Source organism: Drosophila ficusphila, unplaced genomic scaffold, assembly GCF_018152265.1.
Source record: "Drosophila ficusphila isolate 14025-0441.05 unplaced genomic scaffold, ASM1815226v1 contig_795, whole genome shotgun sequence".
NCBI classification, from domain to species: Eukaryota; Metazoa; Arthropoda; class Insecta; order Diptera; family Drosophilidae; genus Drosophila; species Drosophila ficusphila.
This window is the reverse complement of record NW_025064741.1, coordinates 201472-217831: the sequence shown is the minus strand read 5'-3', so window position 1 is coordinate 217831 and position 16360 is coordinate 201472. Positions and strand designations below refer to the sequence as shown.

General features: G+C 38.4%; 3 protein-coding genes across 4 annotated transcripts; 1 reads left to right on the top strand and 2 right to left on the bottom strand.

The window, feature by feature from the left end:
- Positions 1-462: 462 nt before the first annotated feature.
- LOC108100961 (signal element on autosome protein 2) lies at positions 463-1991 on the bottom strand. Its single transcript, XM_017205112.2, has one exon. The coding sequence runs from the start codon at positions 1989-1991 to the stop codon at positions 888-890; it is 1104 nt and encodes a 367-aa protein (XP_017060601.2). The 3' UTR covers positions 463-887.
- LOC108100963 (anaphase-promoting complex subunit 11) lies at positions 1991-2509 on the bottom strand. The gene has a single exon (XM_017205114.1). The coding sequence runs from the start codon at positions 2327-2329 to the stop codon at positions 2072-2074; it is 258 nt and encodes an 85-aa protein (XP_017060603.1). The 5' UTR covers positions 2330-2509; the 3' UTR covers positions 1991-2071.
- Positions 2510-3325: 816 nt separating this feature from the next.
- LOC108100980 lies at positions 3326-16326 on the top strand. 2 transcript variants are annotated; one of them, XM_017205135.2, is made up of 6 exons: positions 3326-3414; positions 10475-10629; positions 10761-10822; positions 11526-11703; positions 11875-12107; positions 15339-16326. In XM_017205135.2, exons 2-6 carry the CDS (start codon positions 10610-10612, stop codon positions 16115-16117), a joined length of 1272 nt encoding a protein of 423 aa, XP_017060624.2. In that variant the 5' UTR covers positions 3326-3414; positions 10475-10609; the 3' UTR covers positions 16118-16326. The 2 variants fall into 2 exon arrangements, with proteins under 2 accessions (XP_017060624.2, XP_017060625.2); XM_017205136.2 differs by having other exon boundaries at positions 3394-3414; positions 10479-10629.
- The last annotated feature ends 34 nt before the right edge of the window (positions 16327-16360 follow it).

The following is a 16360-nucleotide window of genomic DNA, read 5'->3' as shown; positions in this document are numbered from 1 at the left end:
GGGATTTGCTCCAATACTTGAGCTTTACATATAATGCCTAGATTTTGGAGTGTTAATGATAGGATTATTGGCTAACAGTAAGATCAGCTAGGTTTCGCTTTGAGATGCAGATACATTTTTGCATAATATAATTTTTCGGCCGGTTTCTCGAGTGTCTGTTAAATAAAATTTAACCACCTGCTCAAAAAAAAAAAAAAAACTAACCAACAGTCAATCTGTTTTCTTTTACACTCGTGAAAACCAAATGTTCTTAACAGGGACTTCATCTATTAAAGGGCACTCGAAAAGCCAGCCCTAATTAACAGGGCTATAAAATCATCCAGATATTCATATATAGGCCAAGAGTTTAGTTTTGGTTAGTGCTACATGAGTTGGAACAATTTGATTTAGTTTTTGTTGGATAGTATGCATTGTAACAAAACATTTCAGAGTCAACGCAAATAATAAAACTAGATCTATGAATTCGATGCGGAATTTCAAGCATTTTAAATTTATGTTTATACAATTCGAGTAATACATAGATGCATATAAGGATCTTATCCTTTACTACTTAGCGATTATTATTGAATACAAATTTCTTGTGTTTATTATTTAATATTAAACGTGAAAAGTGGTACGCTTACATTCAATGACATTTTCATCGTTTCGCAAAAAACATTTATAAACCATTCATATGTTTCGTGTTTCAATATCAAGAACGAGGACCATGGCAAGCTTTATGAGATGAGAGTTGACAGAGTGAGTGTGTTTGTGATCTTTCTGCACTTGAATTTGAATTGACTCTTGGAGAAATGTCGTTTAATTGACCCTTTCCGAAGTGTTGGCAGCGGCTGCTATGAAAATCTGTTTCTGTTCTTGAACTTGGCTTAGTCCAAGAACGGGTTTTGTCATACAGGCCGCGAATGGTGGGTATGCTGGGGATGTTGGAGTGAGTGTGGATGCGGCTGGGTGACGCTGCTGATGCTGTGGTTACTGCTGCTAGTGCTCGCCCCGCCCCCACCACCGCCGCCGCCCCCCTTTTGCCTTGTGGGCGGCGGCGGGGGTGGTGCCTGTCTCATGCGCTGCTGCAGAATCCTCGGCAGTTGCGGATGTGCCTTGTGCTGGGCTGGTGGTGCGGGTGGTGGCGCCGGCCTCTGATGGTAGTGGTTTGTCGCCTGCTGCTGCTGTTGTTGCTGCTGCAATTGTTGGTGCTTGCCCATCGACGAGGCAGCCGATGAGGAGCCCGAGGCCCCAGAAGTGGAGCTGGTCGAGGCATGAGATGTAGTTGACCCCGTGGCCAGTTTGGTGGGCAGTCCGCCGCTAGCTGCCGGCGAGGCCATAGCACGGGAGCTAACCACTCCCGCACTTGCACTTCCCGCGGCGTCCGTCATCTTGGGCAAAGCCACTGGCGCATAGGAGCCATCGTCCTCCTCGTCGGAACTTAAGGAATTCGCATCCGATGGCGTGCGAGACCTCGAAGGAGGCGACATGGCATCCTGCTCCTGAAGAAACACCCGAAATCCCTGTATCGACTCGTTGAGCGCCCACAGCTGTGAGAGCAATGACAAATCCAGTTGCCTCAGGCCGTACATCTCCCTTCGCAGAATGGCCAGCTGGTTGTCGATGGTCGAAGAGGAAGCTCCGGTGCTGCTCGAGCTGTTGGTGGGCGTGTGGCCCGCCCCAGCGCTATGTGTGCTGGAGGCGCGACTGTGCACAGACTCCCGATCGCTGAGTGACTCCTGCGTGGAGGAGAGACTTCCGTGTCGTTGGCCATGGCCGTGTCCGTTGTAGCTGCGGTTCCTGGCCGCCGCTGCCGACGAGGAGGTGGAGGGGCCCAGATAAAGTTCTCCGGCGGCTGCCGTCAGTGCGGAAACACTTGAAGCCGGCGAGGCTGTACGGGGATGTGGGCCAATGGCCACAGGAGCAGACGAGGCGGCACTCAGACTTTTTGGCAGTGGCGGCAGACCCGTCAAATGCGGCTGGGCGTCGCTGCTGCCGGTGTTCTCCATCATTCAATAAAGCTTACTGGTACTCTCTTTCTTTCTGCTGATTTGTGTGGGGTTTAGTTACTGAAACTAGATAGTAAGGTGCTCTAATGCACATTAAACTTCCAGCTCTGGCGGCACATGGGGCACTGTTTGTTCAACGGTTGTAGGTTCAGCCACTTGACGATGCAGTGCATATGGAAGCAATGGGAGCAGACACCCCACACCAGAGGGCAGTCGTCACCGGGCAGCGCGCACTCCGGGCAGGTGCTCTCGAAGGACATGCGACAGATACCGCAGTTCTCGTCATTCGCTATCCAACGCCAAGTTGCAACTCCCGTCCATGACTTGATTGTCACTTTCATTTTGCGCACATCGGTTTACACTGCAATTGTCTGGTCTGCCCTCGGTCTTCGGTGCATGAAGAAGGTCCTTTTGATGCTCGAGCTGGTGTTTTTCGTCTAGTTACAACAGTTTTTCGCAAAATATTGCCTTTTTTCTCTGAAAATAGGTCGAGCGTAGTCTAGAGATGGAACGAAAAATGATGTTTACCCGATACTATCGATGATTCCTTTACTAGCATTGATGTTTGTTCTGACACAATCGATTCAAGTTAAATAATAAGAGAGTATTTACACTTTCGTTTAAAAAATTTAGTGTAGAGTAGAAATCCCAAAGCGAAGCTACCACTTGTGTATTTACTTTGCACTGTAGATAATGCGGAATATAAACCGATTTCGTCTCTTTTTGAACGGGTTCTTTACAGAAATTTAAAGCCGGCAAAAAACCACTAAACTTCTTTCAATTTTCAAAAAAAAAAAAAATAATAAAAATATATACATATTTCATTACATACATTTTGTACATTTTGTACATTTTAATAGGATTAATTTTATTTTGCAAAAACCTCTTGCAAGCAGTTGTAGAACATCGATTTTATAACTAGCAGTATCGCATTGTTGGGAGTCATCGATAATCGGCGGCAAATATTAAAAATTGGTAAATTTCAGAATGGTAAGACGAGAATTTAAAATTGTACAGCTTTACAGATGTTTTGCTTAAAAACTATTAAAGAATCGTTTAGTTTAATTTAGTTTCAAATGACTTGAAGCTTCCAAGCTGGTATTCCTTCCAAAAAATTTAACATTGAGATCAAGTTTTCATCTTCTAAGAGAGCTATCAACTCAATATCAATTTTTGACAAAGACAGGTCGGACCCCAGGTCAGGTCTTTAATCAGCAGCACGAACGTCTCGTGTCTGAACCAACTTCCGAAAGCTTATGCTCATGCTCCATCGGATTTGATGGGCCTTGTGGCGCTTTGTTGCTTTGTTGTTGAGGGGCTGGTGGAGTGGAGTTGTTGCCGTCCCCGGTTTATTCGCAATATTCAGTCAGCCGACGATTGTTGAACCCGACAGACGTGCGCGCACCATATGTTTCTGGCTCGATCGGTGAGCTTTACTCGTTTTGCTTAGCTGTGTTTTTTGTCAATTGTTTCGCGTTCGAAGCGTGATTACGCCAAAGTTTGTTGTGTGTTGTGACGCAGTTTTAAGCATCACTTAAGATCAGCATAAAACAAATGAATAAAAAAAGGAGTTGATTGAAAGTTGTATAAAATTCCCAAAGGAGCCGATGGGAAACCCAAAACAAAAGAGACTGTGAAGTGAACGTCTTGTGAGAGTGGAAAAAAATCAAAACATATAAAGTAAAATACGATAAATCGGCGCTGTTTAAGAACCTGTAATTGAAAACGCACTTGAACACACACCCATACAGGCAAGAATAATATAAAAAATAAGACCAATACACTGTGCGAAGCGTTGTTGACCCTGAGGCAGAGCCTCGTGATTTTCCAAGAACAACAGATCCCCCTTTCAGCCCCTTGAACTCTCGTATGGCAATTATTTAGCATAAGAATTTATGTTGCAGTTTATTGCACTCTAGATAGCCCCTCTCTCCACCGCATCTTTTGTCTCTGTCTGTGAAAAAACAGTTTTGCGCCTCGCAAGGAGATTCTGCCACTTTACTTTACTTGGTGTTCCGGTTTTTGGTCAGGCCCGGGATTTTCTCGAATTCTTCGAAACACTAACAATCCCATAAGGCATCTATAAAAAAACTCGATGTGTTTGTGTGTTTTGATTACAAATGCAATGCAAAATTTATTTCGGTCTTTGCGATTTATTTCACTTTGATTTGTCTCGGCTTGTCATGTGTCTCGTCCATAAAATTCTGCTAATAAACAAACAATTATTAAATACCGGAATTCAAACGTGGACAATTTAACACTTCATCGTCTTCGTTTCGAAGCTAAATATACAATTTACAATCTGACAAAACTTTGAAGATGTACATTCCGTTATGACTCACCTTATTACGATTCTTGGTATTCGTATGGCTAATCCTGTACTCTCCAAACGGATCGATTGGAATTGTTCCCCAGTCAGGTTTTCTTAGAAATGTATTCCTAACAAGGAGTTTAATTGGTTGAGTCAACAGTAGTTATCAACACGGCAATCAAGATAATCATATGACATATCAAAGGTGCAACTTTGACAAATAAGCTAGAAATGATTTACAGAAATCCTTGGATAAACTATTAAAGAAATCAATTCCAATAGAGAATATAATTTACACATGGATATTGAATGGACACCTGAACTTTTTTTAGTTTTTTTTCATTTACAACCCTCTTTACCAAGATATATTAACATTATTAATACATATCAATTTAGTGGTTCCAAAACACGGTCAACATAATAGATTTTGTTTATCATGCCTTTCGACACAATTTTGATTGATTATTTATATCCCTGCGATTAGTTATTTCGTCGTTAACATTCCCAAACTCTTCCTTTCGCCATATCTTATCAGTTATCGTAAAAAACCGAAAAAAGTAACCATATAAAGATAAAGCCATAAGCTCGAAAATCAAAGTTCGTCAAACGCCTTTTGAAAACGAGCACTGCATTAGCTTTCCGACTGGAAGACGGGGAAAAACTGTCTGAGACTTGCATTATCGACAAGTCAGGCGACCTACTTGAATACTACAACGTATCTTTAGTGCTTGCGCTATATAGTCATGAACAATCAAGTGATTACTGATAAAAATTGAAGCAAATGGACTGACAAACAAAATACTTGGCAAGCAGATTTAGACAAGATAAGTGTGCGTAAATACATGTATGTGGAATGTATTTTAAGGAAGCATCTTGAACGAGGGACGTGCTCTGAGTGAATGATTCAAGTAAAAAATACTTATGAGACAACCGTGACTCACTCACCTGAGAACACAGCCTGTGATAAATAATCGCGGAACTGAAAAGATCACATTGAAATACGGGGAGAGATTAACAAGAGTCGAGGATCGCCTACATAAATTGCATTCATTCATAAAAAATAAAAACGTTCTAGGCATATTTACAAAGGGAATTTAATGTCATGGGAAAAGATCCGTGTAAAACATTTTCCGTTTTCACTGAAATCACTTTTCGTTTCAAGGTTTTTTCCCTAGTCAATTACGGGTAAACAATTTAGGGAACTTAAGCTGTTAATCGTAACCATTATCTCTGTGAAACAAAAAAAGGCCATTTTGTTGAGAGCTCCCATCAAGTAGTTAATTGATTACGGTAAACGTTGTGGAGCAACAAGGTGACTTGTCAATATCAATGAAAATCTTGAGTATTATCTGAAATTTTATTCCCTTTGTTTTGTTTTAAGACCCATTGATGTATAGAATGGTTAGGCAAAGCATTCATTCAAACTTTCAATTTTCCTTTCAACCTAACAAAAATTCCTAATTTTTTTTATGATTTTGTTTATTTTTATATGTTATCAAAGGATTTTGCATATTTATATTTTTTTAATAGCCCATTGGTTTTTTTTATCTTATTCCGGTTTCCAATTTAAAATATTCACAGCATTTCGCTTTGGGTGCAAACAATTATCCACAGTTCACAGACCCATTAAAATTATTTGTTTTTTTTTTTTTTTTTTAATTTTTAAGCATTTTTATATTTTTACAAAACCCCTTAAAGGGTAGCTTTAATGTGAATAAAATCAATTACAAAATTATTAATACAAATAATCGGCTTACAGTCCGGATCTTAAACTTATTGATGTTAACAAAATGGTTATTAACGCAGAAAGTGGAGCCGACAGACACGAATGGAAAATATTTGTGAGTGCCATTACGCTCGAGGCACTAATTTATAAGATCAACACAAAACGGTGCGCGTGCTCTAAAAACTGAAATATAAAGAAAAACATTCGAGAACGTATCTGCAATTGCGAAAACGATGGGTTGGGGGTATCGGTTGCCAAGAGAAACTCGACGGCAATGCAGGCCCAACTTGATCGCTCCAACTTGTCTGATACCTGTCAAAGCCTAAAAACTGAAACGAGGCCAATGCACGCCACTTGTCGTCAGGGGTTTTTAGTTTACCATGAACCGAGCGGGGCTTTAAACATATATATGATATATTCGAGCTGCAAGTCTGGCTGCGGTTAATGACACTTGCTTTCGATCTTTCTGGGCAGTTTTTAGAGGCAAATTCCGAGCCCAAAGCGTGTGAATGAATTTATTTGACGGGTTATTGTAATTTACACTTTACATTAAATCCAAAAGTCAACAATAAACAACCATCTGTTGATTTTTGTGGACGGGAAATACTTTTCCAATCAAGCATCGTAAATTAAGATATAAATACACAATGTGATAAACGTTCCTTTTTTTGCCCTTACTTCTCGTGTCGGTTTTGGGAAAGTTTTTTGAGTTTATAAAAAGAAAGATATAATTACGTATACAAATAACAAAACGAAAAATATGGACATGATCGATCTTAAAAATTAATTACTATCATTTTTTAAACGAAAGAGGTGTTTTTAAACTTTGCGCAGTTTTCTTTATTTATTTTACTTACAAACATATACACGATTTTAGCTTGCCAATATCTCAAACAATGCTAAGCTCAATTAAATGAAGTGGGAATTTAATTTGAATTTCTACTTAGCAAGCTAACGATAAAAATGGAATAATGAATAATATAATAGATCAAGTTGATACAATACTCGTTTCTCCCTTGCAATGCAAAAAAAAACCCAACTTTTTTTACGCTTTTGAACTTTTCGGTGATTTTCCAGTGAGAGATTCTAGATAATGTTCATTTCGTCGTTTATTATATTGTATAAGTGTATGCATACATATATATTTTTTACTGCCGCAAACTCGTTTTGTTGTCATAAAATGTTTTATATGATTTAAGAGAGGTGGGTTGGTTACCAGTAAAATAAAAAGTTGATTAAGTAAAATCCATATAGTACTATAGCGTTTTGCAACTATAAATCTCTATTAAGATTCATGTAAGATTCAATCGTGAACCAGCTTTAAAATTAAACGATTATTTTAATAAGTTGTCTACAAATAATAAAAGTTTATTTTAGATATGAACTTGATTTGTGGAAAAGGTGTTATTCATATGAATTTCCGTTTCGTTTTGAATTTAATCTTTTTATGAAAGAATTCACTGCATTGCATGCATCGCTTGAGTGACTCGTAAAATTATATATTGTAATCCGATTGTTATTGTTCCCGATTTTGGCGCTGTTTTTGTTTCGTACTTTGCGCGGAAGTTATTCGCCCGCGAATTTTTACCTGTGGCATGCGATTTTGATTGTCAGCGACCCAAACCCATTTCGGGCTCAGTTCAAAGGCCAGAAATACAAAAACAAGAAATCCACAAAACGCTGAATGATTTGGCATGTTTGCTTAACGAGATATTAATCGCAAGCTTTTAAAGTCCATCAAAATTGTAGATGCAATAAATTAAAAAGATTTTTACTGAATGTGCTTTTAATTTTTTGCCCTAATTAATGGCGAGGGAAAGGCAATAGCAATGTGCTTCAGAGAAGCTGACTAAGCTGAACCATATTTTGTCTACAAATGATTATTACTTTTTCATTTAGCTTCAGCAATAGTTGTTTGACTTGTTTCAAGGTAATGTAAAATTATGTCAAGATAATATTTAATTACAATTTAGGTTTAAATCTTATGCAAATTTTTTTAAAAAGCAAGAAATAATCTTTATAGCGAAAGACCTGGCAAAAAGTAAATAAAATATTTTTGTTTAAATCTATTGATTTGTTGAAGAAGTTAAAAGCCAATGTGTTACATATCTTGCATGTCTAAAAAAGCGAATATCGAATATGTTTACTTGATTTCTCAGCCCACCCTCGATTTTTGTTGTATAACACGACTCGACTTGAAATGAGTTTCACGCACAAAACGTGTAAACATCAGCAAATTGCATTACATGGCTTAAAGTAACAGTATCAACGGAAAGGCAGCGGCAAAATGACTGCTATTCATTTCAGTGCAGCTGATTGACATTCAATTACCGATCGCCCCATCCTCCAACCCCTTTTCCACGCCATCTTACGTACTTTAATGAGTGTTGAGCGCTTTTCAATTCAACTGTCGCCGAAAGCTTTGAATGCCATGAATATATCTACGGCTTTATCAAAAGACAATCAATTGATCGATTACTGGGTCTCACATGATTCGCAATGGTCTTTGAACTCTGGAAGAGCTTGCAAATGGCCAAATTTCAATTCTTTATTCTTAACTTTATTTTACAACGGGCAAACATTTACTTTTAACAACTTTTGCGTTGGGTCTTCACACCTCCGAAAAAATGGAAATAACGCAAGGAATTAACTTATCTGCACTCAGAGATTACGTTCTTAGAATGAACTTGATAGATAAAAGAAAAAATGGTCTGAGAAACTCGTAAGCCAAGACCATTAGAAGATCTAGAACGGTCGGTTTTTTAGATTAAAGAAATGTTCGGTTTATTTAAGACCGGTATATAAGAATAAGAAATAACTATCTTAATTTACAAAAAAAAGTTCGAAGGTAACATTTTTTTTCTTTAACGGTCAAGCTTATTAAAACATTTTGCAAATTCCAAAAAATTCAGTTTGTTGACCTTTTTGCGAAGTCATCGTTATCAACTCATTCAAAATCAATTAGCAACCTGTTGATAAGAAATTACAGAACAGAATTAGCAATCTATTGATAAGGCTTTACAGAACTGAATTAGCAATCTTTTGATAAGAAAACTGAAAAGGCTGACAGCAAATACATATGTATGTCATTTGTTGACATCGATCGCAGGAAAAACTTTTAATGTTTTTTTTTTATTAGATTGTTAAGCACTTAAGAACATTTACTGTCAGCCTAAAAGTATGCTTAGGCAACCTTGGGTTGATCCGCACATAGCACCACCCTTCACAAGCCCCCTTCACGCCCACTCACCTGTGGAGAGAATGTGGCCTCAATTTGCAGAAGCGCTTATCGTTCAAAGCGTTAAGTAAACTCAGCCAGACAAACATGAGAACATGTGTAGCGAGGTTATCGCTGTGTGTGCACGGTGCAAGTTTAAAAAGTTTCAATTACTTCACCAACACTCACACCCGCACACACACACAAATAAGAGCACTGAAAGGCTTGAGCAGGTGTCACAATGCAGCAACAGGTTACAGTGGGACAAAAGTGGCCTAAGTCATACAAAATTGACCCAAGTCCTTGGCGTTTAGTAAAAAAATTAATCCTTAATGTAATGAATGGAGGCAAAAAACTAACCAATTAAATCTAATCTCCATAAAATAAAATTTAAATAATAACAATTTACGCGCCAACTAAGAAATCTACGCTTTAATTTTATTCTGTGTCTGATGCCAAAGGAACAATCATAAAGAAGAAAAGAACGATGATAACAGAAGATCATAAATTATTTTAAAAAATTCGCAATTTTAATCTGATCATCCTATAAACGCGTCTTGCCGCCTGACCCACAGTGCAAAAGAGAGCGAGAAAAAGAGAGTTTAATCGGGAGAGAAAGAGCAGCAGAGAGAGAGTTACGAAATGTAGCCAAATTTGTGGCTCTCTGAAAGTAATCTATCATGCGCGATCGATCAACCTGCCCAGCACCCCCCTTCCCCAAATACTATGTTAGAGAGATGAGTTAATAAAGTGGGTGGGAGAGAGCCCTCTCCAGTGAATTTCTCTCTCATATCAACTCACTTTTATCAGACACACTGCACTTAAAAAAATGTTTACATTTATTTCAACGAATACCCAATGGCCGAACAAGTTGTATTAAATTATTTATTATTAAATAGTTCAATAAAAAATTCATTTGGTTATGCAATCGTTTCCTATAAAAAAAATTTTTTTTAAAAATTTTATGAAGTGTTCAAACCAAGTGTTCAAAAAAGTATAGTGATTTTTCTCGGTGTAATTTCGAGAGAGGGGAGAGAGCCGCTTGGAAGTGAGAGCCTGGCCATCAGAGCGGCAGATACGATTTGTGGGCCACTTGGCCGATAAAACGTCAAGCTTCACGCTCGCGCTCGCCACTGAACAAAATTTCTGGAACGAGTCACACGCACGTTCCTCACGAAAACAACAAAAACGAGCCGTCGCCCAAATCCGAATTTAATTTACTTTTTTCCCAGACAGAAATCATAAATTAAGCGAAATCAAAGCATTGTTACAACACAAACGATTTCGGACTCGGATTCTCTTCTTTTTTGGCGGAGGAGGCAATAAAAGTCAAGAAATCAAGAGGAAGAGGAAGCCAACAACAAAAAATGTGCCGCTGCTGTCAAAAGTGAGTAAACGCTATTTTCCCCTCTCGCTTACCAACTTTGCTGTTTGGCCAGCAAAATTACTCGGCTAACACATTCCGAATTGCGTTTTTTTTCCATTTCCTTTCCTTACCCCTTTTACGTGGACCGTTAGCTGTTGGGAAGATTTCTACTGGAATTGCTTCGAGGAGCGTTTTTGCTACGACGAATCGATCGGTAAGTGTTCGAGCCAAGGAGTTTTGTTTCTGCTTTAAATTGGGCAGTTGACGGTTACGATTACCTGAAATGAGTACCTCAGATACTTGACCGCTCACTCTCACGCACGCACACACACACACACAAAACTATCCCAAAGTAGATCTTGAACGCACAATGCGACTGCGATTTTTGCGCGACTTAACGTGTTTGGCATTTGAAATCGAGTACGAGTATAAAAAAGGAAAAAACAAAACACAAAAAGATAAATCAGTTTTATGGATTTTTTTTTAAATATTCAGCAGTTTGTGTATAAGGGGGTCCTACAAGGTTGTTATAAACTCTGTAGGTTGAGTTTGTTTACATTATTTCTCGCGACTAAAACCTTTTTTTTAAAAAAAAATACTATTTATAAAAAAAACTTACCAGTATTTTATTTCACAATTGTCAACTGGAAGATTCTGGAAATCATAATTACAATGGCTTATGAAAGAAAATGGATGCCTGTTACTAACAAAAAATTTAATAAGTAAGAGTAGAAAACTAACTTTTTGACTTATACAGAGATTAATAGATTAGGGGTTAGTAATAGCAATGTACTTATTCAAGCTAACGTCAGAAAATGTAAACAAATTATAAATGTAGAAAAACACAAACAATGCAAAACGGTTAGAAAAACAACATTTAAAAAGAACGGTAAATAATACACATTTTTACCTTTTAGCAAACTACAATCCCGAGGAGGACGAGGATTACTTGGCGTCCCGGAAAAATGGCCAGATCATTGGACGCATACAGCCAGCCACGGCGGATAATAATAATTCGCTGACGGTGCCACAACCGATTTGCGACCAGCCGCAAATGAGGCAGGGCAACTCGAGCCTGGGTCTGAGTTTAATGAGGTACTAATAGATAGATCAAACCAAGATCCGAGCCAACGAGCCAAAGATCGCATTTCGCACTTTGTTTGGAAAGCTAGCGGCGATTAGCGATTAATTGGCAAGATCGTGTTGGCTTACTGTTGGCATTATAAATTCACGAATAATACATATCTTCCTTTGTGGACATTTTAGCGCCAAGATCCACGAGGAGGACTATCGTCGGGAGACGCAGATCAATGTGCCCAACTTGGGACCGGAGATATTGGCGGTGTTTGCCAATTCGCAGATCTTCCAGGATCATCAGCCGACCAAGCTGAATCGGATTAGCACAAAGACCTATTTGGCCGGGATCCATTCGCCGAATCGCGAAATGCCGACAACTCCGCGTCTCAGTGATCAGGAGAGATTGCTGCGACGTCTGGAAGGTAATGACGGCCCCAGTGGTGCGCACACCCCGCTTTTGGGTGGTGCGGGTAACGGTAAAAGCAGTGGCAAGAGCACTCGCAGCAGCAGCATCGTTTCCAGTGGTGTGCCCAAGGTCAAGTTCTATCTGAACTGAGCTTCGATCGTGGGCTTTTCTTATTATTATGTTTGGGTTCAATGGGTACTAGCAGTATTTGTGCCAAAGATTGAGGAACTTTCGCAAGATATGGAAAGACAAACAGAGAGTGACCAATATCGCCAAAATGTGACTTAATATTATTAAATAATTAGCTGTAAGTGTTGCCGATATCGCAACGAACACAACCATATACAACATTCGAGAGAGACAGCAATGCCAGTGTCACTGGTGCTTAGTATTATCTAGACCTTTAAATAGTCTAACTTAAGTTAACTTAAACATATTCTACTTAAGTCTTAATTGTTGGACCTTGTAAATGTTAAGTCCTATATAAGAACTAGTAAACAGTATGATTTTCATAAAGTTTTTTAAAAACAATTCGCCTGGGTTTCACTTTAGTGATGAAAGCTTACTAATCTTTACTATATTTTCAGATGCATTCTACAGTAATTAATATTATACAGGAACGCCCGATATTCCTTTCAAAATACTCATTTAAAAGCCTTAATTTCATTTTGCTTGACTCATTTTAACCAGCCTTTTAGCAAAGTAATTTCTGTACTTTGAACGATTGCTTTGTTTGTCAAGTTGGCATTACTCAACAGCTTTGAATAATTGCCTTAGACTGCGATCAGTTAGTAAAAAGTTTACACATGTTAACGCCTTTCGAAAGATTTCACTAATGACGACTGAATTCGCAGAATTGGAGACAAAAGCTTTAATTAAAAGAGTAAAGACATGGGTTTAACAACAAAAAAGCGATGAAACAAAGAATGAGATTTAATTTTAAAGATTGCTCCACTTTTAATCAGTGATATTTTATGGAAAGGCTGACGATCTGACATCAAAATTAAACCAGGGATCTAAACAGGTTTTTAAGACCGAATAATTTGCTAATTTTATATTTGGTCAAGCAATTATGATAATTCTGCAATAAAACTTTTCCGCAAGCCTGACTCATTCTCCATTAGCCCCTTTAAAAAAATTAATTCATTTAAACATCCAACGAGGAAGAGCGGCTAAAGAACAAATCTGGATCTGAAGCTAAATTTAATTAACAACATTATTTTGTATTGACGTTGCTGATTTCCAAAGGGACCGGTTCCACCTGGAATTAAGGAACACCTTTGGGTTGTACGTCACACAATGTTATCACATCTGGGAGGAGATAAAACCGAACTCCATCGGAGATGATTTAATGGTCTATTGGGCTTGGCACTGATTTATCGTAATTTTCGCCATTTACTTAATTACTGTGCCACCTATCCCATTCCATCAGCTGAACGAAACGAAGCCAATTAGTCAAATTTAGATTTCCTTATCGACACTGTATGAAAATGTTAACAGCAAATAAACACCCAGTCAATATGAATATTTTTACCCATTTTCTGCGGCTCCCAGTTGTCCAAAATCCACGTATATGTGTATTTTTTTTCGTATAGATAAGAGAATAGAGCTGGTAATCAGTTTTTGCATGCTAACGATCAATTCCTCAGGTTTTCCTGAGCTGATAAAACAAAAGCTGCAAAGAAACCGTCAAGTTTGTAGAACACTGGAGGTTGACATATCTTTTTATAGAATTTTATACAATATATATAGGAGATACAGCAATTCGAAGAACGGTTATACTCTTAATATTTTAATTCTTTTTAAATTTTCTGCGTTCCAGATATTTCAGTAGATTTACACAACAGGTGTTGATTCGTATCACTTCAAAACAAATCGAGTATAAATTCTTGCTTGGATTATCAAGTGTCATTTTAAAATATAACAAAACCTAAAAAACAATTAATTTAAAACTGAATAATAAACAATAAATACCCCAGATTTCCGAGAATAGTAGGTCTTTTGTCGTCAGAGTTTCTTACGGTTTTGTTTCCTGGATTATTATTTTTTATTTACTCTTGTATTATATTGCTATACGTATATACGATATCTTAACAACGTACAGGTAGTCATCACGTTTTTTGGCTGATGTTAAATGACTTTCCGATCCGAAAGTTGAGTGTTCCTGCACTGAGAGCAATAATTATAGCCAGCTTGTTGCTGGGTATTTCCCCACCTCCGTCATATAGTTTCGTCAGTATGTAATAAACCTGACGTTCGTCGTCGGTGGGCTTGACGATATCAAAATCACTTTCAATCCTACGTGCTCCCCAACTTGCAAGGAAACGGTTGGTTTCAAAATTATTTAATGGTTTTACTTTGCCTTATAAATGTGACATGGTTATAAGAGTGAGAACAGAATAGTTACAAATAAATTAGTTTACATATTCACTTACATTTAGTATAAGTTTATATAATTTTAAAAGTATCTTACATAAACAAACAAGGCCAAATCACTAAGTTTATATTTCATGGATGTTTTCGAAGCGCATTGCACTCATCTATATAAGATATACAATAACTCCTTATTTTCTATATATAGTGCATATAAGATAAGTGTACAATAATCTTTTATTGTTATTACAAATTGCACTTATGCATATAAGATATACAGTAATCTTCTATTTGTAAATATTGACGGCATCGGAACGAATACAATATTTGCTTTACTGATAAGAAAAACGTGCGGTTTTAATCGTTTGATGCTTGAATGTATCTGACTAATTGAATTGGCTAATAAATGTATTGTGAAATACGAATTGAAATCTTATGTAAGAGATTCCATATTCAAATTCCTCAAAAGAAAAATTCATACAGAGAAGTAGTTACTTTAAGTAATGTTGTTTAATAGAGGATACCGACTAAAAAGTTTCCGAGGCAACTTATTATCTGTCCATATCTTACCTATCTGTCATGAACTCAAACCTTATCTTGTTTGTCCACCTTTTATGCGACTTACTTGTCATCTGCTCGTCCAACTCTTTCAGGGAAAATTGTAGTATTACCCCTAAAAAAATTGATTAAATTCATATCAAAACTTGGCGAAAAAATTACATTATTGGCGTAATTCTTTTCTTTAATTTGAGATTATAAAAATCGAGGATAGAAATCAAAACGTATATTTGAGGAAAAGAACTACAGATATTTTATGAAATCAAAAACTTTGAATGCTGAACTCTTCTCAAGAATATTTTTAATTTCTTTCCAGGTGATGCTACTGACTCGAGATTGGGATCTCCGGAGAAGCGTATTACGTTCACTTTGGCACCCAGTTCCGCCGAATGTTCGCCCTCGGGAAGCCAATCGACCCTCACTCCCAAGAAGTTCGAGGCAATCGCCGAGGAGGAGAAGGAGGACGAGAAGGTCGAAGAGAAGGAGGAGGCGATGGAGGAGGTGGTACTGCGACCTCGCCTCATCGACCGTCATCCCCATCTGTTGGCCAATCCCAGTGGTCTGGCCACCACGCCAAAACGAATCCTGCGATCCGCCAAAAGTGTTCCGCACATGAACGTACGATCGTCGGCCAGCGAAACGGATATATTCTCCATCAGCGGTACGATTACCGGAAGCAGCCAGATCAGCATGACACCCGAGGTGCCCTCGATATCGTATAGCAATCTGCCGAAGAACTACGAGGATACGCCCACCATTGAAAAGTACAGGGTATCGCAGAGTCTCTATTCCATTCAGACGGCAAATGCAGCTCGGGCCACCCAATATGATTACTCGATGCCGCGGTACTTCCGTCGTTCGGCCATGCTGATGAGCCAGAGTTCGGAGGTCCTGCCGGGTGCCACTTCATTGGGATCCATGTCACCGTCCATCGCTTCTTCGTCTGCCTCGCCAGGATCATCCAAGGACGAGCTGCGACGTCCCGAAAAGGAGAAGAACAAGCGACTGCAGAGGCTGCGCGGTAACCTACCGCCTCTGCTCATCCATTCAGTATCCTTCAAACGCAATCGTGACGAGGGCAAGCAGGTGGACTAGTTGCCCTTTAAACTTTCATAGTTGTTACCCATTTTGTCCATTTTTAAACTGTTTATGTACTGTAAAAGTCTTAGCCTGTAGTACCTGCTTAAACGATTTCTGTATTAGCTTTTAAGGGAAGACCCTGTCCACCCACTCACTCAGTATTCGGATGTACTTCATTTTGCGTTTATGATTGATATTACGAAATATATGTTATTTTACTCCAACATTTGTTGCACCCTTATTTAAAGCAGAAACAAA

What these genes read in the sequence shown, in the direction of transcription:
- LOC108100980 (XM_017205135.2), top strand. Translation starts at nt 10,610, where the DNA reads ATGTGCCGCTGCTGTCAAAA. An exon ending in TTGCTACGACGAATCGATCG is followed by an intron (nt 10,823 to 11,525) that starts GTAAGTGTTCGA and finishes TTTACCTTTTAG; the next exon opens with CAAACTACAATCCCGAGGAG. An exon ending in CTGGGTCTGAGTTTAATGAG is followed by an intron (nt 11,704 to 11,874) that starts GTACTAATAGAT and finishes TGGACATTTTAG; the next exon opens with CGCCAAGATCCACGAGGAGG.
- LOC108100963 (XM_017205114.1), bottom strand. Translation starts at nt 2,329, where the DNA reads ATGAAAGTGACAATCAAGTCATGGACGGGAGTTGCAACTTGGCGTTGG.
- LOC108100961 (XM_017205112.2), bottom strand. Translation starts at nt 1,991, where the DNA reads ATGATGGAGAACACCGGCAGCAGCGACGCCCAGCCGCATTTGACGGGT.